Source organism: Oncorhynchus keta, chromosome 35, assembly GCF_023373465.1.
Source record: "Oncorhynchus keta strain PuntledgeMale-10-30-2019 chromosome 35, Oket_V2, whole genome shotgun sequence".
NCBI lineage: Eukaryota > Metazoa > Chordata > Actinopteri > Salmoniformes > Salmonidae > Oncorhynchus > Oncorhynchus keta.
In genome coordinates, this window is record NC_068455.1 from 70,690,036 (window position 1) to 70,717,850 (window position 27,815).

The 27,815-nt window shown below is 42.5% G+C and overlaps 1 protein-coding gene across 2 annotated transcripts; it reads left to right on the forward strand.

Moving 5' to 3' along the window:
• On the forward strand, positions 1–23,444 carry senp3b (SUMO specific peptidase 3b). 2 transcript variants are annotated; one of them, XR_004822479.2, is made up of 12 exons: positions 1–164; positions 1,013–1,801; positions 2,226–2,366; positions 4,203–4,314; positions 6,617–6,764; positions 14,325–14,372; positions 19,631–19,708; positions 21,386–21,523; positions 21,762–21,845; positions 21,940–21,990; positions 22,606–22,769; positions 23,222–23,444. XR_004822479.2 is itself a non-coding variant. In XM_035753487.2 (11 exons), exons 2-11 carry the CDS (start codon positions 1,051–1,053, stop codon positions 22,714–22,716), a joined length of 1,662 nt encoding a protein of 553 aa, XP_035609380.1. In that variant the 5' UTR covers positions 1–164; positions 1,013–1,050; the 3' UTR covers positions 22,717–23,444. The 2 variants fall into 2 exon arrangements, 1 of the variants encoding a protein (XP_035609380.1); XM_035753487.2 differs by having other exon boundaries at positions 22,606–23,444.
• The last annotated feature ends 4,371 nt before the right edge of the window (positions 23,445–27,815 follow it).

Sequence of the window (27,815 nt, forward strand, 5' to 3'; positions counted from 1 at the left end):
GTAACGGGGGTGACTGACGATTGCTTCAACTACACCTGTCTGCTTCATTGAATGAGGTTTACTAGAACATTTGTGTCCGTTTTGATCCCAAATATAGTTTAAAACACTGCGCAAACGCTTCATTGTATATAAGTCATATATTTGCACAAAACTGCAGTTTAACGGTGAGTACGGGTTAGCGTTATCTCTAACACATACGTTAGGCCGACCGGCTGTATTTTTTTTATTTTTATGTTGGCTAGTTAGCTTGCGTTAGCAGCGACATAACTAGCTAGTCTTGCTAACAGCACCGTTTTACACCTAATTTGTTATGTAGCTAACTTGCTATATCACGAATGTATTTGCTTCTACATTGTGTATGTAACCCAGTAAGGTGTAACATATACATATTTTGATGGTTAACGTAAAATTAGCTTAAGTAGGTCATGTCGAAACAACCTAAACATGTATCCATCTTTTCATTAGCTAGCTAACGTTAGCTAGTTAGCTTAGCAGCTAATGGCTAACAAACTAGCTGCATACGCCAGCAGTAGCCACCTTGCCAGCTGATGTTTTACTACCTAATGAGCAGTCCTGTAATGCAAATTTGTAAAGTATGTATTCTTTTGCGTCTTCAATAGGAGTGTAAACCACCACTGCCTAGCTAGCGCAATAATTACACATTCTGTTTCCTGTTCACAGCAATAATGATTAGTTACAGTAACGTCACGTATTGCTTTTTCACGGCCAAGGATGTAAATTAGTCGATGCAAATGTAACTTATATTATTGAGCTGTTGACAACTACCTATGTGACATGGACAGCTTATCTAGCTAACACACACATTTGGCCAAATAATGGCAGAAATAAAAAATATGGTTGCAGATTAAGCGTGCACATATGCGATGCACTTAATTTTTTATATATTTGCTTATTAGTACCAGAATACCTTTACCTACTGCAAAAAAAAAAAAAAAACACTAACCAGTCATGTGCCATTCTTCCGTTGTCTCTCCCCTCACTCGTTCCACAGGCGACGAGCTGGCGCAGGTCGTGGGTTGCCCGTGGACCATGAGGGACAGTGGTAGCAGCCTAGCACAGAACCGCTGGCAGGGAGAGCTGGGCCTAGCTGTGGGCCAGGAAGACAGTGGAGGTGGTGGTGTAGGGATCTCTGGAGGTCACCTGGGGATGGACCCCACCTCCACCCACCAGATGCCTAGCCCCATGCACCTGAAACTGGACCAGAAAGAAAGGGAGGCCTGGGATGCTGAGTACATGGAGGAGTTGGAGCGGGAGGAGATGGAGGAGGATGGGGATGAGGAAGAAGATGAGGAAGAAGTGGATTTTGAAGAAGGTGAAGGCTGGGATGAGGAGGAGCAGGAAGAAGAGGAGGAAGATGGAGAGGAGGCTGAGGTTGAATGGGAGGTCCCACACATGGTTCCCACCACATCCCTACAAGAGCAGAATCATCATCACCAGCTGCAAGCACCACTGGAGGATGATGACGACGACAATGACAACAACCAGGCCGAAAATAAAGCCAGGGACTTTCCCAGCAACCCTATCCAGTCCAGGCTCAATGTGCTCCGGCAGCGCAGGCTAAGGCGCTGGCGGAAGCTCCGCTCCCATTCCGGCCTTCGGTCCCGCCTTACTCAGCATTGGAAGACCTGGCGTCAGCGGGCCCTGTGGGTCGGCACCCTGGGGCACAGGAGGGCGAGGAAGTGGCCCCAGTACAGTCAGTACGCCAACCGGCACAGGAGGGGAGCAGACCCGGGCCTCAGCCCGCTGTCAGACGACGAGAGGCTCAGTGGGTCTGAACGAGGTGAGCTCCCTAGATGGGGAAGTTGTTTTTGAGAAACTGAAGGGTTGACATTTTCATTGATAAACAACACACTTAGATGTAGCAATACATAAAACATTCCATCTATTTTATACACATTAACAGGTACCATTAACTTAGTAGAGGAAAACAAGTGTATTGCTTAAAGCGTCTGACAATGAGTGCCTTGATTTTTACCAATCTTAAACGGTGTAATCTCCACGATAATTGCCGTAATGTTTTAACTATTCCTAAACTCATACTAACCAGGATGTAAGATGACAATCATCATAATGTTAGCAATTCTCTCTGTGTTGTTGGGAAGGGCCCGTAACTAAGCATTTCACTGTTCATCTACACCCGTTGTTTACCAAGCATATGATGAATAACATTTGATTTGAATTGACTAAAGTTGTCATCCCTGCAGACGACCGGTTGAATGGTTACTCAGGAGATTACCAGTCCAACCAGATGGGAGTTCTGGGGGAACCGGAGGCTTCCTACTCTATCGTCCGAGAGAAACCTGTGGAGGTTGCCCTCACTGAAGAACACATGAGCTGCGTGCATGGTAAACAAAAACATATATAATTGTTCTTCTGGAAAATTACCTTTTCTAGTTAAATTGATTATGTTATTAAATTACTGAAACACTCTTACAAACATGTTATGCAGACATTTCTGGCAAATATACTGTACATCAATTCATGTCATATTTTGTTAGAGTTGGAGAAATTAAGCTTGTTGGATGACATGGGCTGCTGTCCAAACACTTAAAATACACACCCTATCCACTCAGCCCTCAAATTAAGTGGACACTTGATGACGTCTGACAATTATACACTTGCAGGGCAAGGAAGGAATGATTTCTAAATGGACCACCCTAGGCTGGAAATTCACCATTCGTGCATCCCGCGATGATTTTGTGTTTTCAGCCACCGGTAGCTTGTGGGTGCTTTATATACGCTACAGTCAATTATGAGTGCATGTCAATTATATTAATTGTATAATCATTCATGTACGCCTACTGTATGATAGCTAGTAAATTAATTAGCTAACTAACGTTAGCCTGCCTAGCTGGAACTTATGAAGGACATTTTTTTTATTTCTAAAATTTCCAAATGATAACCAAACAAAAACGTATACTTTTTACAAGACATGTTTGTGCCGTCGTGTGCATTAGTAGCACAATTTCAAACTTATTTGTATTTGTTTTTACTTTTACACTTTTATGTTGACTAATCCATTGATGTTGTTTTTAAGTTTTCGCTGACTTTTCTTAGCGGATGTACAATCGTCGCAAATTAAATTATGGGGAGTTTCAGGCCCCGAGTGAACATTATTGCACACTCGCAAAGCCGACTAAAAACGAGGGCTGAGGGGCTTACGTCGCAAACTTCCCTTGCTTGGCTAATAATTTGGACCGCCCTCCAAGATGGCGACGGGGATTCCCGCAAGGGCACAAAGCGAGGTTAAGTGGACGAGGGTGTGTCTAAGTGTTTGGACCGCAGCCATGGTTTTACATACCAAACCCATGATGAAAATGTAAAAGGAAGGTCCAAGCTTTATTAGTCGTATGTACAGTATACACCGTCCAATGACAAGTTTACTTGAAGGTACCTTCTCCACAATGCATCAACAGTAAGAAATAATAAAAGATAAGAATATGAACATAAAGGTAACGGTTCAGTAGTATAGAATAAACATGTTAGCTGAAGGATAATACAGTAAGGCTCAATTTATAGTCCAATATTTACACTTGCTTTGGGGAAGGGGGAATTGGGGGGCGAGTGTATTTAGGTAGGGAGAGTCAGTGCAGGTGGTCAGTTCATTTCAAGGAAGTGTTGCATCAACTCCGGTGAAATCTACATCAGGTGTCAATTGATGCTCAGTTAAAGAGACATTAAGGTTCTTCTTTCCTATTGGTATAGTTTCTTTGCACACCTGCTACCAACAGGATATGATTATAGGACTGAGCTTGGCTGCTGAAGGTCATGTAGAATCCTCTACTGTCTGTGTGATTTCCCCCCCCCCCCCATAGTAGAATCCTCTACTGTCTGAGTTTCCCCCATAGTAGAATCCTCTACTGTCTGTTTGGTTTTTATAAAATCCCATCCCAGAGTAGAATCCTTTACTGTCTGTGTGATTTCTCCCCCATAGTAGAATCCTCTACTGTCTGTGTTTGGTTTTTAAAACAATCCCATCCCAGAGTAGAATCCTCTACTGTCTGTGATTTCTCCCCCCCCAATAGTAGAATCCTCTACTGTCTGTGTTTGTTTTTTAAAATCCCATCCCAGAGTAGAATCCTCTACTGTCTGTGTTTTTTTTTAAAAATCCCATCCCAGAGTAGAATCCTCTGTCTGTGTGTCTATTACTCTCCCAACATTCTGTTTTCCCATTCTCTCAGGGATCCTGGACGAGTCTCTCCAGAAGTATGGCAGTCTGATCCCCATCCACGCTGACGACGTGGTGGAGAAACTACAGGACATCTTCAATGACAACTTCTCACAGCCTCACAGGTCCGTCTGACCCACACACATGCAAACACACACAGATATGCAAAGCAATACACGCACACCTGCGCATGGTTCACACACGGTACACGTGTACAAACCCCAATGAAACATAATTTCCTGTACTGTGCAGGGACACATACACAGAGAGCGACACCAACCCAAAAAAGAAACACAATGTAGCCTAATATTTATCCTAACTGATGTCGACTTGGGATCGGTAAGGAGCCTTTTAAATGTTGGCCTTAAAAAGCCTGGTTCTGTTGGCCGAGGCCTGGTGGAATGTAAATAAATCTGTCCTTACAGAGAGTAGTCACGCATTCCTTCTACGCAGCACACATAGAATCTAATTCTATGATTTGACTCCAAAATATGGTATTTTTACCTCTTCTTATCTGTTAAGCTATTTGAACCAAAGGGAAAGGAAACCACCAACATGTTACCAGCATCACCCAAGTTCTCAGTATGTTGATGCAAGTTAGTCTTTTTGTTATGACAAGGCATTAATCTTATAAACTGAAGATGGTGACTTAAGCCATCTGTAATGCAACAGGTATTATAATTCTTTGTTGAGTGTTTAGTACAGGGTCCCGCCCACTTGGTCATTGAGCCAGTTCTATCCATTCATCATCACCAGGGTTTATGCACCAAACAGAAGAAAACGGAATGAAACTGAGGGAATATTTGTAGAAAAACGTCTTGCTACAGTGTGCACTATTGAATATGACCCAGCTGTTACCAAGTGTAAACTTTTAATATATACACACACAGTAGAATTCAGAAGTTTACCTACGCTTAGGTTGGAGTCATTAACTCGTTTTTCAACCACTCCACAAATTTCTTGTAAAACAAACTGTAGTTTTGGCAAGTCGGTTACGACATCTACTTTGTGCATGACACAAGTCATTTTTCCAATAATTGTTTAACCTTACACTGAATTTTATGTGAAATAATCTATCACAATTCCAGTGGTTCAGAACACTTAAGTTAACTGTGCCTTTAAACAGCTTGGAGAAAAAAAATGATGTCAAGGCTTTGGAAGCTTCAGATAGGCTAATTGACACAATTAGAGACAATTGGAAGTGGACTTGTGGATGTATTTCAAGGCCTACTTTCAAACTCACTGCTTCTTTGCTTGACATCATGTGAAAATCAAAAGAAATCAGCCAAGACTTCAGAAAAAAAGTTGTAGTCCTCCACAAGTTTGGTTCATCCTTGGGAACCATTTCCAAATGCCTGAAGGTACCACGTTCATCTGTACAAACAATAGTACGCAAGTATAAACACAATGGGACCACGCAGCCATCATACCGCTCAGGAAGGAGACCAGTTCTGTATCCTAAAGATGCAAACAGCAAAGGACCTTGTGAAGATGCTGGAGGAAACAGGTACAAAAGTATCTATATTCACAGTAAAACGAGTCCTATAGTGACAACTTGAAAGGCCGCTCAGCAAGGAAGAAGCCACTGCTCCAAAACCACCATGAAAATGCCAGGCTACAGTTTAAAACTGCAAATGGGCACAAAGATGGTAGTTTTTGGAGAAATGTCCTCTGGTCTGAATAAACAAAAATATAACTGTTTGGCCATAATGACCATTGTTATGTTTGGAGGGAAAAGGGGGAGGCTTGTAAGCCGAAGAACACCATCCCAAAAGTGATGCACGGGGGTGGCAGCACCATGTTGTGGGGGTGCTTTGCTGCAGGAGGGACTGGTGCACTTCACAAAATAGATGGCATCATGAGGGAGGAAAATTATGTGGATATATAATTTCAAGGTATTAGAGTGGCCATCACAAAGCCCTGACCTCAATCCTATAGAAATTTGTGGGCACAACTGAAAAAGCTTGTGCGAGCAAGGAGGCCTAGAAACCTGACTCAGTTACACCAGCTCTGTCAGGAGGAATGGTCCATAATTCAACCTATTGTGGGAAGCTTGTGGAAGGCTACCCAAAACGTTTGACCCAAGTTTAAAGGCATCTGACCAACTGGGAATGTGATGAAAGAAATACAAGCTGAAATAAATCATTCTCTCTACTATTATTCTGAGATGACACATTCTTAAAATAAAGTGACCTGAGACGGGGAATTTTTACTGGGATTAAATGTCAGGAATTGTGAAAAACTGAGTTTAAATGTATTTGGCTAAGATGTATGTAAACTTCTGACTTCATGTATGTGTGTAAAAAATGGTTCAAGTTGTTATCCTTTACTAATGTCATATTTCCAAAAAATACAAGAAGGCGGCCAGTATAATACAGAAAAGGTTTTGAACGTTTTATATTCCTCGTCTGTTTCCATGTCCAACAGGAAAGCGGTGGTGCAACACCTAATCCAGTCCTACCAGAGGTCGTCCGGCACGGCCATGGTGCGAGGGTTCCGCGTCAACTACAAGCGTCACGTCCTCACCATGGATGATCTCAGCACGCTGTACGGACAGAACTGGCTCAATGACCAGGTGGGTGGGACCCTGTACTAAACACTCTATAAAGCATTATCAGGCCTGTTGCATATATATAAGTCATAAAACAACTATATGCCCTAAGGTGGGACCCCCGACCAAATACAACAGACTGGATTCTAAACTTCACATTTGCACTTGAATTTTTGCATACATTTTGCGTACTTTGCAATGATGTCTTTGCATGACTTAAGCAAAATTTGTATTTGTTTGCATGTCAAGTTAGTATTGTGCCTTATTTGCAATAAGCTGTTATTTTTCAAGGTCCAATGCAACCATTTTTTATCTCGGTATCAAATCAGTTCTAGGTAACAATTTTAAGTACCTCGAATTGTATTTATCACATGCACCGAATACAACAGCTGTAGACCTTACAGTGAAATGCTTACTTACAAGCCCTTTACCAACAATGCAGTTTTAAGAAAAAAAATGTGGGAAAAAAAAATAATAATAATTAAAGAGCAGCAGTAAAATAGCAAAAGCGAGGCTATATACAGGGTACCGGTACAATGTGCAGGGGCAAAGGTTAGTCGAGGTAATTGAGGTAATATGTGCATGCATGTAGGTTAAAGTGACGGCATAGATTAATTGAGTGTTGCAGCAAATGTGGGGGTTGGGGGGCAGGCAATGCAAATAGTCTGGGTAGCCATTTGATTAGCTGTTTGGGAGTCTTATCGCTTTGGGGTAGAAGCTGTTTAGAAGCCTTGTGGACCAAGACTTGGCGCTCCGGTAGCAGAGAGCACACTCTATGAATCAAATTGTATTTGTCACATACAAATGGTTAGGAGATGTTAATGCGAGTGTAGCGAAATGCTTGCGCTTCTAGTTCCGACCATGCAGTAATATCTAACAAGTAAACTAACGATTTCACAACATCTACCTTATACACAAGTGTAAAGGAATTAATAAGAATATGTGCATAAAAATATATGGATGAGCGAAGGCCTACTGCTTCTTGCCTATGCTGTTCGATGGTATAGAGTACAATCTATACATATATTTACACACATACATTTTCCGCCAAGATAGAACTGCCAAAGGGGGCGGTGATAGCCTGCAGAGTTCTGTCAATTCGAGCTTCTACTTCTAAAAATTCACCTTTCCAGAAACAAGTCTCTCACCGTTGCCTCTTGCTATAGACCACCCTCTTTCCCCCAGCTGTGCCCTGGACACCATATGTGAATTGATTGCCCTCCATCTATCTTCTGAGTTTGTGCTGCTGGGTGACCTAAACTGGGACATGCTTAACACCCTGGCCATCCTACAATCTAAGCTTGATGCCCTCAATCACACACAAATTATCAATGAACCTACCGGACCTACCGAACCTACCCAAATCTGTAAACACGGGCACCCTCATAGATATCATCCTAACTAACTCGCCCTCCAAGTATGCCTCTGCTGTTTTCAACCAGTATCTCAGCGACCACTGCCTCATTGCCTGCATCTGTAATGGGTCTGCGGTCAAACAACCACCCCTCATCACTGTCAAACGCTCCCTAAAACGCTAACAGGCCTTTCTAATCGACCTGGCCGGGGTATCCTGGAATGACATTGGCCTCATCCCGTCAGTAGAGGATGCCTGGTTATTCTTTAAAAGTGCTTTCCTCACCATCTTAAATAAGCATGCTCCATTCAAAATATTTAGAACTAGGAATGGATATAGCCCTTGGTTCACTCCAGACCAGTCTGCCTTTGACCAGCACAAAAACGTCATGTGGCATTCTTCATTAGCATTGAATAGTCCCCGTGATATGGTGTGTGGAGAATAAGAGCACCTCCTCCCAGCTGCCCACTGCACTGAGGCTAGGAAACACTGTCACTACCGATAAATCCACAATAATTGAGAATATCAATAAGCGTTTTTCTACGGCTGGCTATGCCTTCCACCTGGCTACCCGGTCAACAGCCCTGTGCTCCCCACAGCAACTTGCCCAAACCTCCTCCACTTCTCTTTCACCCAAATCCAGATATCTGATGTTCTGAAAGAGCTACAGAATCTGGACCCCTACAAATCAGTCGGGCTAGACAATCTGGACCCTCTCTTTCTAAAATTATCTGCTGAAATTATTGCAACCCCTATTACTAGCCTGTTCAACCTCTCTTTCATATCGTCTGAGATTCCCATAGATTAGAAAGCTGCTACCTAGGTGTCTGGTTAGACTGTAAACTCTCCTTCCAGGCTTTCATTAAACATCTCCAATACAACATTTTATCTAGAATTGGCTTCCTATTTCACAACAAAGCCTCCTTCACTCATGCTGTCAAACATACCCTATTAAAACTGACTATCCTACCGATCCTCGACTTCGGCCATGTCATTTACAAAATAGCCTCCAACACTCTACTCAGCAAACTGGATGTAGTCTATCACAGTGCCATCTGTTTTGTCACCAAAGCCCCATATAATACCCACCACTGCGACCTGTATGCTCTCGTTGGCTGGCCCTCGATACATATTCGTCGCCAAACCCACTGGCTCCAGGTCATCGAAAAGTCTTTACTAGGTAAAGCCCCGCCTTATCTCAGCTCACTGGTCACCATAGCAACACCCACCTACCTCATTTATCCTACCTCATTTGCACATGCTGTATATAGATTTTTCTACTGTATTATTGATTGTATGTTTATTCCATGTGTAACTGTTGTTGTATGTGTCGACCTGCTTTGCTTTATCTTGGCCAGGTCGCAGTTGCAAATGAGAACTTATTCTCAACTAGCCCACCTGGTTAAATAAAGGTGTAATATATTATATAACATGGAATAGTTTAAAGTGGCTAGTGATACATTTATTACATCCAATTTTGTATTATTTTAGTGTCTAGAGATGAGTCAGTATGTTGGCAGCAGCCACTCAATGTTAGTGATGGCTGTTTAACAGTCTGATGGCCTTGAGATTGAAAAACGGCTTTTGTCTCTCGGTCCCAGCTTTGATGCACCTGTACTGACCTCGCCTTCTGGATGATAGCGGGGTGAACAGGCAGTGGCTCGGGTGGTTGTTGTCCTTGATGATCTTTTTGGCCTTCCTGTGACATCGGGTGGTGTAGGTGTCCTGGAGGGCAGGTAGTTTGCTCTCGGTGATGCGTTGTGCAGACTTCACTCCCCTCTGGAGAGACTTACGGTTGTCGGCGGACCAGTTGCCGTACCAGGCTGTGATACAGCCCGACAGGATGCGCTCAATTGTGCGTCCGTAAAAGTTTGAGTGTTTTTGGTGACGAGCCAAATTTCTTCAGCCTCCTGATGTTGAAGAAGCACTGCTGCGCCTTCTTCACCATGCTGTCTGTGTGGGTGGACCATTTTAGTGTGTCCGTGATGTGTACGCCGAGGAACGTAAAACTTTCCACCTTCTCCACTACTGTCCCATCTTTGTGGATATGGGGCTGCTCCCTCTGCTGTTTACTGAAGTCCACGATCATCTCCTTTGTTTTGTTGACATTGAGTGTGAGAATATTTTCCTGACACCACACACCGAGGGCCCTCACCTCCTCCCTGTAGGCCGTCTCGTCGTTGTTGGTAATCAAGCCTACCACTGTTGTGTCGTCTGCAAACTTGATGATTCTGTTGGTGTGCATGGCCGTGCAGTCGTGGGTGAACGGGGGAGTACAGGAGATGGCTGAGAACGCACCCTTGTGGGGCCCCAGTGTTGAGGATCAGCGGGGTGGAGATGTTGTTTCCTACCCTCACCACCTGAGTGGAAGTCCAGGACCCAGTTGTGCAGGGCGGGGTCGAGTCCCAGGGTCTCGAGCTTGATGACGAGTTTGGAGGGTTCTATGGTGTTAAATGCTGAGCTGTAGTCAATGAACAGCATTCGTGCATAGGTATTCCTCTTGTCCAGATGGGTTAGGGCAGTGTGATTGTAATTGCGTCGTCTGTGGACCTATTGGGGAGGTAAGCAGATTGGAGTGGGTCTAGGGTGTCAGGTACGGTGGAGGTGATGTGGTCCTTGACTAGTTTCTCAAAGCACTTCATGATGACGGAAGTGAGTGCTACGGGGCGGTAGTCATTTAGCTCAGTTACCTTAGCTTTCTTGGGAACAGGAACAATGCTGGCCCTCTTGAAGCATGTGGGAACAGCAGACTGGGATAAGGATTGATTGAATAGGTCTGTAAACACACCAGCCAGCTGGTCTGCACATGCTCTGAGGACTCGGCTAGTGATACCGTCTGGGCCGGAAGCCTTGCGAGAGTTAAAACGTTTAAATGTTTTAGTAACGTTGGCTGCAGTGAAAGAGAGCCTGCAGGTTTTGGTAGCGGGATGTGTTGGTGGCACTGTATTGTCCTCAAAGCGAGCAAAGAAGTTGTTTAGTTTGTCTGGGAGCAGGACATCGTGGTCAGCGACAGGGCTGGTTTTTCTTTTGTAGTCCATGATTGACTGTAGACTCTGCCACATACCTCTCGTGTCTGAGCTGTTGAATTGCGACTCGACTTTGTCTCTATACTGACACTTAGCTTAGTGGTACATCACCACCGATGCGCTTGCTAATGAACTCGCTCACCGAATCAGCGTATTCATCAATGTTATTGTGCGACGCTATGCGGAACATATCCCAGTCCACGTGATCGAAGCAATCTCGAAGCATGGAATCCGATTGGTCAGACCAGCGTTGAACAGACCTGAGCACGGGCATTTCCTGTTTTTAGTTTTAGTATGACTAGGGTGCCTGGAGTCTTTGACCGTATTTAGGGCCTTCCTCTGACACCGCCTGGTATTGAGGTCCTGGATGGCAGAAGCTTGGCCCCAGTGATGTACTGGTCTGTACGCACTACCCTCTGTAGTGCTTTGCGGTCGGAGGCCGAGCAGTTGAAATACCAGGCACTGATGCAACCAGCTCTCGGTGGTGCAGTTGTAGAACTTTTTGAGTATCTGTGGACCCATGCCAAATCTTTCCTGTCTCCTGAGGGGGAATAGGCTTTGTCGTGCCCTCTTCACGACTGTCTTGGTGTGTTTGGACCCTAAGGGGCTCCTGTGTTGAGGATCAGCGTCGCGGCTGTGTTGTTACCTACCCTCACCACCTGGGGGCGGCCCGTCAGGAAGTCCAGGATCCAGTTACAGAGGGAGGTGCTTCGTCCCAGGGTCCTTAGCTTAGTGATAAGCCTTGAGGGCACTATGGTGTTGAACGCTGGGCTGTTGTCATTGAATAGCATTCTCACATAGGTGTTCCTTTTGTCCAGGTGGGAGAGGGTGGTGTGGAGTGCAATAGAGAGAGCATTGTCTGTGGATCTGTTGGGGCGATATGCAAATTAGAGTGGGTCTTGGGTTTCTGGGATAATGGTGTTGTGAGCCATGACCCAGCCTTTCAAAGCACTTCATGGCTACAGATGTGAGTGCTACGGGTCGGTAGTCATGAGCACAGGGACTATGGTGGTCTGCTTGAAACATGTCGGTATTACAAGCTCTGTCAGAGATGGGTTGAAAATGTCACTGAAGACACTTGCCAGTTGGCCAGAGCATGCTTGGAGTACACATCCTGGTAATCCATCTGGCCTTGTGAATGTTGAACTGTTTAAAGGTCTTACATCGGTGTTATCACGCAGTCGTACAGTGCAGCTGATTCTCTCATGCATGTTTGTGTTGCTTGCCTCAAAGCGAGCATAGAAGTAATTTAGTTTGTCTGGTATTCTCGTGTCACTGGGCAGCTCGCGGCTGTGCTTCCCTTTGTAGTCTAATAATTTGCAAGCCATGCCACATCTGACGAGCGTTGGAGCCGGTGTAATGCGATTCAATCTTAGTCCGGTATTGCCTGTTTGACGGTTTGTTGGGTAATGTTGCTTCCGAGTTAGTCCCGCTCCTTGAAACGGGCAGCTCAACCCTTTAGCCCCATGCGGTTGTTGCCTATAATCCATGGCTTCTTGTTGGTGTATGTATTTACTGGTTAGGTTTCCATCCAATTGGCGTCATATTTTTATGCAGATTTGAGTATTCACATTAAGAAAATATGCAAATTTTCTTACAAGTGGTTCGTTTCCACCAAATTGACTTTTTATCCCCCCCAAAAATTGTAACGAATAATAATCTAAAGTTCGATGTGTTTCCATTGTATTTTCAAATCTACCTTAGTGTTAAATGGCAAATGTGCCTATTTTGGTCATGGCACATGCACTCTTACTAACAGCTCAGAATGCTGTGTGGGTAGACTTGTCTTCCCAAACTCGGTCCCTGGCATCCCCCTGGGTGCACATTTTTGTTTTTGCCCAAACACTACACAAAATAACCAACACATCAAGCTTTGATTATTTTAATCAGCTGTGTAGTGCTAGGTCAAATCCAAAACGTGCACCCAGGTGGGGCCCCAGGACCCAGTTTGGGAAAGCCCTGGTCTACATGAGATTATTATGGATAAGGGCAAGAATATTCTTTGGTCAAATGGCAGCCAAGCATTGATCCTTTTATTTTTTTGAAGAGCATCATGCTCACCACCCTGTGAAGTTCTTAATTTATTTAATCTGTATCTTAACAAAATGCATGGTTTTTCTAGTCGTAGTGCGAGGAAGGTCAGTGCTATTCGGAATTCTTGGGACATCCTGACTCTAAACCCTAACCTTCATCTCCACCCTAACCTTATCCCTTACCTTAAAGGGGTAGTTCAGGATTTTGGTAATGAGGCCCTTTTTCTACTTCCCCAGAGTCGGGTGAACTCGTGGATACCATTTTTGTATTTATGCTAACTAGGTCAATTGCTAAGTAATGTTAGCGCAATGACTGGTAGTCTAGGTTAACGCTAGTTATCATTGGTTCATGAAACTACCTCTCACTTCCTTCATACTGGACACCAAGACGAGTTCATCTGACTTTGGGGAAGTAGATAAAGGGCCTCAATGCCCAAATCCAAAAGTGTCCCTTTTACATTTTTTTATTTTTATTTCAACTTCAATGGGATAGGGACGTCCCAAGGATCCCAGATAACATGGACAGTGGGAGGACCACACACACCATATCATTGTGTGACTCCAAGTTTACTTCTATATGAAGGTTATTATAATCTATATTTGCCCATAAAGGCATTTACACTGGAATTTCTCGCATAATTAATTTTACTTCACAAAAGGATCCCACCACGTTGAACTAACAAATTATGTCTGCGTTTATAAAATTGTACTGAAACTACTTTTTATTTATACAGTATAACTTTACTTGCATAAAAACTGTGGATGGAATCTTGGTTACTGTGATTGTTTTTCGATTAAAATAGTCAAAAATAAACAAATAGCAGTGTCTCAAGCAAGAGTTTTTCTATGGGAGTGGTCTGAGTGGGGAGGGGAAAACGGAACACTAGATGTTGGCAGAGAGGTTTGGAACTCATTGATCTATTAATGAATTTACTGCCTGGTGATGTCACCAGGTAAGTGTCAACTCCATCCCACAAATGTTTTTGTTTTTTTCAAAACCGCTTTTACAACTAAAAGGGTAGTAACATTTTCACAATTTTACAGTATTATTCCAAACTGTAAGTGTGTGTGTGCAGATAGAGCACAGGAACATCATGTTTGACAGCACTGGGCCTTTAAACAGTTTAAAAGCAAGGCATTTGTACATTGTGGTGATAAAATGTTTCTTCAGGTCATGAACATGTATGGTGACCTTGTGATGGACTCGGTGCCCGAGAAGGTAGGAAAACATTTACAACATACTTCCACAAAATCCATGATGTTTTTCCCCTCCACAGAAAAACCATATACAGTGCCTCAAGTAAGTATTCATACCCCCTGACTTATTCAAATGTTCTTTTTACCCATCTACACACAATACTGCATAATGATAGTGAAAACATGTTTTTTGATAGTTCTATACTGCATTTTCAATATATTACCACATTTGCATGTATTAAGTAGAGGTTGACCGATTATGATTTTTCAACGCTGTTTAATCGGACGATTCCATTATTATTTTTTTATAAAATGTATTTATAATAATGACAATTACAACAATACTGAATGAACACCTATTTTAACTTAATATAATACATCAATAAAATCAATTAACCTCAAATAAATAATGAAACATGTTCAATTTGGTTTAAATAATGCAAAAACAAAGTGTTGGAGAAGAAAGTAAAAGTGCAATATGTGCCATGTAAAAAAAGCTAACGTTTAAGTTCCCTGCTCAGAACATGAGAACATATGAAAGCTGGTGGTTCCTTTTAACAGGAGTCTTCAATATTCCCAGGTAAGAAGTTTTAGGTTGTAGTTATTATAGGAATTATAGGACTATTTCTCTCTATACGATTTGTATTTCATATACCTTTTGACTATTGGATGTTCTTATAGGCACTGTAGTATTGCCAGTGTAACAGTATAGCTTCCGTCCCTCTCCTCGAACCAGGAGCACATAGACAACAGCCACCCTTAAAGCAGTGTTACCCATGCAAAGCAAGGGGAACAACCACTCCAAGTCTCAGAGCGAGTGATGTTTGAAACGCTATTAGCACGCACCCTGCTTACTAGCTAGCCATTTCACATCGGTTACACCAGCCTAATCTCGGGAGTTGATGGGCTTGAAGTCATAAACAGCTCAATGCTTGAAGAGCAGCTGGAAAAACGCACAAAAGTGCTTTTTGAATGAATGCGTACGAGCCTGCTAGTGCCTACCACCGCTCAGACTGCTCTATCAAATAGACTTAATTATAACATAATAACACACAGAAATATGAGCCTTAGGTCATATGGTTGAATCTATCATCTCGAAAACAAGATGTTTATTATTTCAGTGAAATACGGAACCGTTCCGTATTGTATCTAACGGGTGGCATCCCTAACTCTAAATATTCCTGTTACATTGCACAACCTTCAATGTTATGTCATAATTACGTAAAATTCTGGCAAATTAGACGGCCCAAACTGTTGCATATACACGGACTCTTCGTGCAATGAACGCAAGTGAAGGGACACAATTTCACCTGGTTAATATTGCCTGCTAACCTGGATTTCTTTTAGCTAAATATGCAGGTTTAAATATATATACTTTAGTGTATTGATTTTAAGAAAGGCATTGGTGTTTATGGATAGGTACACATTGGAGCAACGATACGCACCGCATCAATTATTTACAACGCAGGACACGCTAGATAAACTAGTAATATCATCAACCATGTGTAGTTAACTAGTGATTATGATTGATTGCTTGTTTTTAAAAGATTAGTTTAATGCTAGCTAGCAATTTACCTTTGCTCCTTACTGCAGTCTCCTCGTGGAGTGCAATGTAATCAGGTGGCTAGAGCGTTGGACTAGTTAACTGTACAGTTGCAAGATTGAATCCCCAAGCTGACAAGGTAAAAATCTGTCATTCTGCCCCTGAACAAGGCAGTTAACCTACAGCTAGGCCGTCATTGAAAATAGGTGTTCTTAACTGACTTGCCTAGTTAAATAAAGGATAAATAAAGGTGTTTTAAAAAATCGGCCTAATCTGTGTATAGAAATACCTAAATAATCGGCCATTCCGATTAATCGGTTGACCTCTAGGATTAACTTAGTAGAAGCTCCTTTGGCGGCGTTTACAACTGAGTCGTGTTGGATGTCTATCAGCTTTGCACATCTGGATTTGGGGATTTTTCTCCCATTCTTCCTTGCAGATTTTCTCAAGCTTTAAGTTAGATGGGGAGCGGCGGTGAATAACAATCTTCAACAGAGATTCAAGTCTGGGCCATTCAAGGACTTTCACATTCTTGTTCTGAAGCCATTCCAGTGTTGCTTTGGGTCAATGTCCTGTTGGAGTGTCAATCTTCGCCCCAGTCTGTCATTTGCACTCTGAAGCAGGTTCTCATGAAGGATTTGCCTGTATTTGACTCCATTCATTGTTCCCTCTATCCTTACCAGTCTCCCAGTCCCTGCAGCTCAAAAGCTACCCCATTGCATGATGCTGCCACCAATGTTCCCTCAATTTTATTCCAGCACTGAGCAAATTTCAGGTCTGCTGAGTGCAAAACTTCTGTGCAACTTCCAGCGTGTTTACTGTGAACAAAGGCTTTATCCGCTTTAAGTTACAGTTTCAGACAGTAGTCAAGTAGGCTACAATGGCTATTTGATCATAATGTAGGCCTACCAGAGTGGCCGACCATCATAAACAATGGCGAAAATGCATCCCATAAAATTTTTACATGGAAATGGCTGGTCTATCATAAACACATTGGCTGCTACTGTAGGCTAGTGTTCAATGTAGACCTACATTCCATGAGACTTTTGAAAAAGTCATGCAGTGCTTGACATTAACCTGCTCATCCACTTGTCCTTCAGACAAGGTGACTGAAAATTGTAGTTGATGCAAGAAACCACTTTACAAAATAAAATACATTATTATTCCCATACTGTTATTACTGGGAATCAGGCAAATTATGCTACCCTCTGCCCATAGGCTACTTATCTTATTCAAGCATGTCTCAAAATACAACACTGCCCCTTTAAGATTTAAAAAAAAAAGCTCTTCACCTGACTAGCTTTTCAAAGATGTCTAGAAATGTTGCTGACTACAAATGGTCTGACTGGGCTAATAACTCACTAACTAGCCAAGGATATGAACGGTGCACACACGGCTAAATGCAGCTTTCGCTTTGATCTCAAAACAAGCGCGTCTACTCACACCGCTCATGCTGTAAACACAGTCCAGTTCAAATAAATGGCACAGATCTATATATGGCAATGGTCTATTTCCATATAGGCATACCGCAGCTCTGAACGGTTATTCCGGAGCGGTCTGTGTAAAGTAGGTGCTGAGTCAATGCAATGGAATCCTACTTCGATGCATTCTGCCTATAACAAAATGTCTTGCATACTAAGTCTGATATTTCTTCTGTGTGGCAGCTTAGAGGGAACATTGGTCACCACCATGCTTCATGGGAGGGATGGTGTTAGATGGGTGATGAGTTGTGACTGGTTTTGCTCTGCATTTAGGCCAAAGAGTTCCACTTTTTTGTCTCCAGACCAGACTCTTTTGTCTTTCACATGCCTTTATGCAAACTCCAGGCTTGCTGTCATGTGGCTTTTTCTTAGGAGTGGCTTCAGTCTTGCCAGTCTCCCATAAATGCCAGATTGGTGAAGTGCTGTAGAGATGGTTTTCCTACTGGAAGGTTCTACCATCTGAGCCAAGGAACTCTAAAACTGTAGATCTAAAATCAGTGGTAATTTAGTTCTTGGTCACCAAGGTCATTCTTGCACGTTTGGTCGGATGGCCATCTTTAGTCTGGCTAGATCCATATTATTATGTTTTTTCTTTCCCAGTGATGGAGACCACTAATCTTGGAAACTTACAACACTCTAGAAATTGTTTTATACCCTTCCCCAATTGTATCCCGAAGATCTATGAACAGTTTGTTGAACTTCATGGTATAGTTTCTGCTCTGACATGCACTGTCAACTGTGGGACCTTACATAGACGGGTGTGTTTCTTTCTAAATAATGTCCAAAAAATTTGAATTGGCCACAGGTAGACTCTCAAGTTGTAGTGACATTGCGAGGATGATCAAAGGGAATTGGATGCCCCTGAGCTCAATTTGTAGTGTCATAGCAAAGGGGTGTGAATACTTACTGTACCAGTCAAAAGTTTGGTCACACCTACTCGTTCCAAGATTGTTCTTTATTTTTTACAATTTTCTACGTTGTAAAGACATCACAACCAAAAAAAAGTGTTAAACATATTTTTTTAAATTCAGGTTCTTCAAAGTAGCCACCCTTTGCCTTGATGACAGTTTTTCACACTTGCACTCAACCAGCTTCATGAGGTAGTCACCTGGAATGTATTTCAATTAACAGGTGTGCCTTGTGGAATTTCTTTCCTTCTTAATGCATTTGAGCTCATCGGTTGTGTTGTGACAAAGTAGGGGTGGTATACAGAAGAGAGCCATATTTGGTAAAAGACCAAGTCCATATTATGGCAAGAACAGCTCAAATAAGCAAAGAGAAACGACAGTCCATTACTTTAAGACATGATGGTCGGTCAATCCAGACATTTAAGAACTTTGAAAGTTTCTTCAAGTGCAGTCACAAAAACCATCAAGTGCTATGTTGAAACTGGCTCTCTTGAGGCCCGCCACAGGAAAGGAAGACCCAGAGTTAACTGTGCTGCAGAGGATGAGTTCATTAGAATTAACTGCACCTCGGATTGCAGCCCAAATAAATGCTTCACGGATTTCAAGTAACACACATCTCAACATCAACTGTTCAGAGGAGACTGCGTGAATCAGTCCTTCATGGTTGAATTGTTGCAAAGAAACCATTACTAAAGGACACCAATAAGAAGAGACTTGCTTGGGCCTAGAAACACAAGCAGTTGACATTAGACCAGTGAAAATCTGTCCTTTTGGTTTGAGTCCAAATTTGAGGTTTTTGGTTCCAATTAAGATGATTTGGGATGAGTTGGACCGCAGAGCAAAGGAAAGGCAGCCACCAAGTGCTCAGCATATGTGGGAACTCCTTCAAGACTGTTAAAAGCATTCCAGGTGAAGCTGGTTGAGAGAATGCCAAATGTGCAAAGTTGTCAAGGCAAAGGGTGGCTACTTTGAAGGATCTCAATTATAAAATATATTTTGATTTAACACTTTGGTTACTACATGATTCCATGTGTTATTTCCTAGTTTTGAGGGCTTCACTATTCTACAATGTAGAAAATAGTAACAATAAAGAAATCCTTGAATGAGTAGGGGTGTTCAAACTTTTGACTTGTACTTGTACTGTATGTAAATGAGCTCTGTGTTTAATTCTCAATACATTTGTGAAATTTTCAAAAACACTTTCACTTTGTCATTATGGAGTATTGTGTTAGATGGGTGAGAAAATAAATACAATGTTGATTTAAGTCAAGGGGTATTAATACTTTCTGAAGGCACTATATTCAGTGAATGAGAATACCTGTACCATCCGTCTTGCTCCCTCTCTCAGGTTCACTTCTTCAACAGTTTCTTTTACGACAAGTTGAGGACGAAAGGCTACGATGGAGTCAAACGATGGACAAAGAACGTAAGAAACCCTATTCATCCCATAAGTGTTTTCTTTTCCCCCTTACGCTGGCTTTTCATGATCCTTTGTCAATCCATTTTCCATTGAAATTGTAGCATACCTCATTGAACAAAAATGATAAATGCAACATTTTAAAGTGTTGGTCCCATGTTTCATGAGCTGAAATAAAAGATCCCATATGTTCAAAACACACAAAGCTTATTTCTCTTATTTTGTGCACAAATGTGTTTACATCCCTGTTAGTGTTTCTCCTTTGCCAAGATAATCATCCACCTGACAGGTGTGGCATATTAAGAAGCTGATTAAACCGCATGATCATTACACATGTGCACCTTGTGCTGGGGACATTAAAAGGCCACTCCTAAAATGTGTACTTCTGTCACAATGCGACAGATGTCTCCCAAGTTTTGAGGGAGCGTGCAATTGGCTTGCTGACTGTTGGAATGTCCACCAGAGCTGTTAATGTTAAGTTCTCTACCATAAGCCGCCTCCAATGTCGTTTTGGTGAATTTGGCAGTACGTCCAACCGGCCTCACAACTGAAGATCATGTGTATGTGTGGGTGAGCAGTTTGCAGATGTCAACATAATGAACAGAGTGCCCCATAGTGGGGTTATGGTATGGGCGGGCATAAGCTACGGAGAACACAGTTGACATTTTATCGAAGGCAATTTGAATGCATAGATATACTGTGAGGAGACCCTGAGGCCCATTGTTGTGCCATTCATCCGCAGCCATCCTCATGTTTCAGCATGATAATACACAACCCCATGTCGTAAGGATGTGTACACAAGTCCTGGAAGCTGAAAATGTCCCATTTCTTCCATGGCCTGCATACTCACCAGGCATGGCACCCATTAAGCATGTGTGGGATGCCCTGGATTGACGTGTACGACTGCGTGTTCCAGTTCCTGCCAATATCCAGCAACTTCACATAGTAATGGAAAAGTGGACAACATTCCACAGACCACAATCAACAGCCTGATCAACTCTAAGCGAAGGAGATGTTACGCTGCATGAGGGAAATGGTGGTCATTGGTTTTCTGATCCACACCCCTAAATTACCTTTTTAAGTATCTGTGACCAACTGATGCATATCTGTATTCCCAGTCATGTGAAATCCATAGATTAGTGCTGAATGAATTGATTTCAATTGACTGATTTCCTTATGAACTGTAACTTGCATACATTTCAAAGATTTTAGTATCTTGCGATTTATATACTTTTTCAGTGTACTTACCTGGCAGGTTTACCCAGGCGAAGCGATTGCATTCAGCTTTTGACGTCATTTTAGCTAACTCTAATGGTGCCTTTAGATGGTACAAGCTAGACAGCAAAACGGATTTCATTGTTTTCTATTAGAGCATGACGGTAAATGCCGTCAGCCGCCACGGTAGACGGGACTTGTCGTCAGAGTTAAAATAGTTCAACTTTTGCCGTCTGCTGTAGCGTTGTTTCCTACCGCACATTGGTTGTACTAGTGTGTAGTCATCTTTACAAATGTATTTCGTTAAAGTGCCGAACAGAAACCCAAGTCTTAACCCCCCCCCCCCTTCCCCAAGAGCAAACCAGGACAGACAACACTTTCACTTCAACCCTTTCTCTCTTTCCCCTCTCGGATGAAAATAGCACATGTTACGTGTTGTTATTCATCATAATGCTCTCTCTACTCTATCAGGTGGACATATTCCAGAAGGACCTGCTGTTGATCCCCATCCACCTGGAGGTCCACTGGTCCCTGGTCAGTGTGGACATCCCCCGTAGGGCCATCACCTACTTCGATTCCCAACGCACACTTAACCGACGCTGCCCAAAGGTGAGTGCCTGACTGCCACTCGTGACTGTCAGATTAGAACTAGTCCTAAAAATCACCTATATTGATTTAGTCTGTGTTTTGAAGTGAGATTGAAATAGTTGACAGTACTCATTTTGGGCATTAGGTATTTTATATTTAGGAGCCCGTATTAAAGCAGTTAAATGTGAAGTTGCGGACAGCATCAGCCCTCTTCAAGAACTGGTCTCTATAAATGATCTGCTCTTTTCCACCACCTCAGCATATTGCAAAGTACCTGCAGGCGGAGGCTGTCAAGAAAGACCAGAGAGATTTCCTCACAGGGTGGAAAGGCTATTTCAAAATGGTATGTCAAGATTTCTCAGGAATTAACAACCAGGTGATTGTTTGACTGTGTCGGGGAATATGTTTTTTTACCAAAACATTTCGATGCGTTTCAGAATGTTGGTCGCCAGAACAATGACAGTGACTGCGGAGCATTCGTTCTTCAGGTGGGTCCTAATTATAATCCTAGATGTTCATACTTGGATCTTGAGCCATGGTTCATAGTTGTCCATGTACGTCACACTCTTGTGCTGAATTCCAAATCAAGCCCAAAGACCTAGACACTCCTTTAAATCAGGATTGTATTAGGATCGCCATTAGCTTTTGCAAATGCAGCAGCCAGTCTTCCCGGGGTCCACATGAAACATGACATAATACAGAACACTAATAGACAAGAACAGCTTAAGGACAGAACTACATTTTTAAAAATAAGAATATAGAAATAACAAAGATCCAAAACACTAGGATTTAATATGTTTGATATGATAACTGCTTAACCTTGCCCTCTGATGGCTAGCTGGAACCATTTGGTGCCAGAAGGCCTGGACACTGCTTTTTGGGGGCCCTTTGTTCACGACACTAGGGCAGGGTTTCTCCAACTCTGTCCTCAAGACACCCCTGGGTGTACTTTTTTTTTTTTTTTTTTTTTTTAACTCTACAAGCTTTGATTATTTGAATCAGCTGTGTAGTGCTAGGGCCAAAACCTGCACCCAGGCTGGGCCTGGGACAGAGTTTGGGAAACACTGCACTATGTCTAACCTCTCTCTCTGTGTTCCTTCCAGTACTGCAAGACTCTGGCCCTGGGGCAGCCGTTCAGCTTCGGCCAGCAGGATATGCCCAAACTGAGAAGACTCATGTACAAAGAACTGTGTCACTGCAAGCTCTCGCTGTGACGCCACGCCCTCTGAGGATTCTTAGTGAAGAAGCGGCAGATTCTAACGAGGAAGTGAGGGATGGTTCTAACAAGCTATGGTTAAGCTAGTGACTGAAAGAAAGGAAAAAAGTGTTACATTTCAAAGGAACATTTTTCTCTTCACAACGACATCCAGAGACTTTACTACTTACTTTAAGTCAGGAGGGCATTTTATATTTTCTCCCCACTTGTTTTCTGCCCTCTGCCCCCCTAGTTTTTAATTTTCATGTCCATGGTTGTTTCCTTGTGGTTGACAGAGGCCAAGTCTAAGAGTGTGTCCTAAATGGCTCAATGTTCCTTATGTAGTGTACTACTTTTGGCCCTAGCCTTGATGGGACTTGATCAGATGCAGTACAAGCTATAGGTAATAGGGTTCCTTTTGGGACGTAAACCATGTCTGCTATTCTCTGACGGTGAAACTGTATTTTAAACATTTTTAAAACCATTTTATTTGGACTTGGGAGACTCTCTCTTTCTCTCAACAGATTTATCACCTTATCGACGCAGGAGCCCCCCAAACAGACAAGATTGGAGTGGAAACAAGTGGTTATTCTAGCTTCTTTACTTAAGTTCTTGTTTTTTGTTCCTCCCTCTCGTCAGTAAAAAAAAATAAACATGTTGCTAATGCTTATTGTTCATGGTGTTTTGAGGGCAGTGATGATTTATGTTTCTTATTTTGATTCAAATAAAAACTATCTGACTAGTTCATGTTGACGTCATATGGTTTGGACCATGTCGGCTACAAACAACTTTGGATCCCAAATGGCAGCCTATGCCCCTTTTTAATAGTGCATCACTTTTGATCAGGGAAGCACATGTTCTTCACAGTGCTATTACATCATATTTCCCTCTTTCTTTTAGTAACTGAAAACACATTGTTGATCGGTATGTGTTAAGTTTTTTTGTGTGTGTTTTGAGCAGAAGTCAGATGGAACATAAGTCAATTATCTTTTAAAAAGCATTTATTTAATTTATTAGACAATTAAAATAAAATAAAATGCATACATAAAGGTGCTCCAGCCGGTGACGCCTCCACTTAAAATTTAAGAAAATCATCAAGGATAACACAAGTGGTAATTCAACAAGATTAGGCGGCAATAGTGGCAACCGACAATGATAGACAAAGTTGATAAGAATAAACAAACAGGGAAGAGATGAATGGAAGTTGAATATTTCTGTCATGTATTAAGCGAATACATTTAAAAGGAGGAATAGGATGGTTTTTCATGAAGATACAAAATTTGGCAATGGAGTAAAAGTAACGATACCTTAACTCAAGTGAAAGTCACCCAGTAAAATACTACTTAAGTACATTTAAAAACAAATACAGAGTTTTACTTAAGTATCAAAAGTAAATGTAATTGCTAAAATATACTTAATCAAAAGTATACATTTCAAATTCCCTATATTAAGCAAACCAGACCGCATGATTTGTCTTGATTTAAAAAAAATAAAAAATAATTACGGATAGCCAGTGGCACACTTCAACACTCCGACATCATTTATAAACTAAGCATTTGTGTTTAGTGAGTCTGCCAGATCAGAGGCAGTAGGGATGACTGGGTAGTTTCTCTTGATAAGGGTGTGAATTATACATCTGCGTGAAGGTGCCTTTGGCATGCTGCAAGGAGGCATGAGGACTGCAGATGTGGCCAGGGCAATTAATTGCAATGTTTGTACTGTGAGATGCCTAAGACAGCGCTACTGGGAGACAGCACGGACAGCTGATCGTCCTCGCAGTGACAAACCACGTGTAACAACACCTGCACAGGATCGGTACATTCCAACATCACACCTGCGGGACAGGTACAGGATTGCAACAACTGCCCGAGTTACACCAGGAACGCACAATCCCTCCATCAGTGCTCAGACTGTTATCAATAGGCTGAGGCTGGAGTGAGGGCTTGTAGGCCTGTTGTAAGGCATGTCCTCACCAGACATCACCGGCAACAATGTTGCCTATGGGCACAAACCCACCGTCGCTGGACCAGACAGGACTGGCAAAAATTGCTCTTCACTGACAGGTCGCGGTTTTATATCACCAGGGGTGATGGTCGGATTCTCGTTTATCGTTCAAAGGAATGAGCGTTACACCGAGGCCTCAGGATCGATTTGGAGTTGGAAGGTCCATCATGGTCTGGGGCGGTGTGTCACAGCATCATCGGACTGAGCTTGTTGTCATTGCAGGCAATCTCAATGCTGTGTGTTACAGGGAAGAAATCCTCATGTGGTACCCTTCCTGCAGGCTCATCCTGACATGACCCTCCAGCATGATAATGCCACCAGCCATACTGCTGGTTCTGTGCGTGATTTCCTGCAAGACAGGAATGTCAGTGTTCTGCCATGGCCAGCGAAGAGCCCGGATCTCAATCCCATTGAGCACGTCTGGGACCTGTTGGATCGGAGGGTGAGGGCTAGGGCCATTCCCCACAGAAATGTCTGGGAACAGGTGCCTTGGGGTAAGAGTGGGGTAACATCTCACATCAAGAACTGGCAAATCTGGTGCAGTCCATGAGGAGGAGATGCACTGCAGTACTTAATGCAGCTGGTGGCCACACCAGATACTGACTGTTACTTTTGATTTTTACCCCCCTTTTTAGGGACACATTATTCCATTTCTGTTAGTCACATGTCTGTGGAACTTGTTCAGTTTATGTCTCAGTTGTTGGAACTTGTTACACCACTGTATTTGGGGAAAACAAAGCCATTAATGCATACCATATTTATTCAGAAATGTTGCTGTAACAATGTCGGATGCCAAGCAGTTTCCGTACCAGGCGGTAATGCAATCAGCCAGGATGCTCTCTGGTGCAGCTGTAGAACTTTGAGGATCTAAGGACCCATGTCAAATCTTTTCAGTCTCCTGAGGGGGAATAGGCTTTGTCGTGCCCTCTTCACGACTGTCTTGGTGTGTTTGGACCATGATAGTTTGTTGGTGATGTGGATACCAAGGAACTTGAAGCTCTCAACCTGCTCCACTACTGCCCCGTCGATGAGAATGGGGCCGTGCTCGGTCCTACTTTTCCTGTAGTCCACAATCATCTCCTTTGTCTTGATCACGTTGAGGGAGAGGTTGTCTTGTCACCACACGGCCAGGTCTCTGACCTCCCTATAGGCTGTCTCATCATTGTCGGTGATCAGGCCTACCACTGTTGTGTCATCTGCAAACTGAATGATGGTGTTGAAGTCGTGCTTGGCCATGTAGTCATGAGTTAACAGTGTTGAGGATCAGCATGGCAGATGTGTTGTCACCTACCCTTACCATCTGGGGGCGGCCAGTCAGGAAGTCATGGATCCAGTTGCAGAGGGAGGTGTTTAGTCCCAGGGTCCTTAGCTTACATTAAAAAATAAAATAATAGTTTTAAATATATATGAAAGACAACAAAAATACTATTTACACACTTTAATATTATTATATGCGCTGTGATACAATATGTTTTTTTTTTTTGTCTGAGTAACCTCTGGTGGCAGAGCGTTCCACAGTGACATGGCTCAATACATAACTGAGCGACTCATTAATTCTGTTTTTGGTTTGGGTACCGTGAAGAAACCCATAGTGGCGTGTCTGGGTTATGTACAGTATGTCTGTTTGTAGTTTATGCAAATAGATTATACAAGTGGTTAGGCATTTTCAACACCCAAATGTTTCTTAAAAAGTTTAGAAGAGAAGTAGTCAATTTCTCCTCAACTGTGAAAGACTATCATGCATGTTGATATTAGTTCTGTGTGTGCAGTTCAGACGTGTTGCTTTGCTAGGTCTTCCTTTGCAAAAATGGACTATATTACCGGACAGTCATGAAGATGGGACAATATCTATTCAATTCAATTCAATTCAAGGACTTTATTGGCATGGGAAACATATGTTAACATTGCCAAAGCAAGTGAAGTAGATAATAAACAAAAGTGAAATAAACAATAGAAATTAACGGTTAACACTTCCAAAAGAATAAAGACATTTCAAATGTCATATTATGTATATACACAGTGTTGTAACGATGTGCAAACAGTGAAAGTACAAAAGGGAAAATAAAAATAAAATCTGGGTTGTATTTACAATGATGTTTGTTGTTCACTGGTTGCCCTTTTCTTGTGGCAACAGGTCACAAATCTTGCTGCTGTTATGGCACGCTGTGGAATTTCACCCAGTAGATATGGGAGTTTATCAAAATTGGGGTTGTTTTTCGAATTCTTTGTGGATCTATGTAATCTGAGGGAAATATGTCTCTCTAATATGGTCATACATTTGGCAGGAGGTTAGGAAGTGCAGCTCAGTTTCTACCTCATGTTGTGGGCAGTGAGCACATAGCCTGTCTTCTCTTGAGAGCCAGGTCTGCCTAAGGCGGCCTTTCTCAACAGCAAGGCTATGCTCACAGAGTCTGTACATAGTCACAATATCACAGGCTGAACAACTAGTCAGTTGATCTTTGTGTCAAAAACGTGTAACGTGTTTTTATAACAGACCTACCTCTCCCCATCTTCAACGGAATTTTGTCAATATGACTTGACCGTGATGATAACTGAACATCCAATGTTAGTTCTCAAAAGTGTGCTATTTGAACCCAGGGCTGGAGCTGAGGTTGCCCATCACATCTCTCAGTTGTTGTTTTATGGTGAACATTACCAAAGCAAACGACATTAGTCATCATTAGATTCGTTTTGTCCCCATGACTAAAAACAGAGGGTAGTCTAGGTAAGTGATGATGCTTAAATTAATCATGTTATCCCACACATAAACTGAAGCAGTATACGTTGCGAAAATAGGAGACGTCTTCTAATGCCGCTTTCAAATGTTAGTCGGTACTTGAAGAACATTTTTGGCTTGTTGATTCGGTGAACGCGGCACGTGTATAACCCAGTTATCAAGTCGAACATTTCCAAATGTCCTAGTTCTGACTAGCACTTGAACGCGGCATAATTATTACTTAAATTTGTGAAATTAAGATATAGTGACGTGCAGACCTGTGCAGGGCTCTGGTCATATGGTTTGTTTCACATGAACTAGCCCTGGATCGGTTTTTAGAATTCTTATTCTTGAATGAGATTTTCAAACAGGACCAAAAACGCTGTTCTAAGATCAGT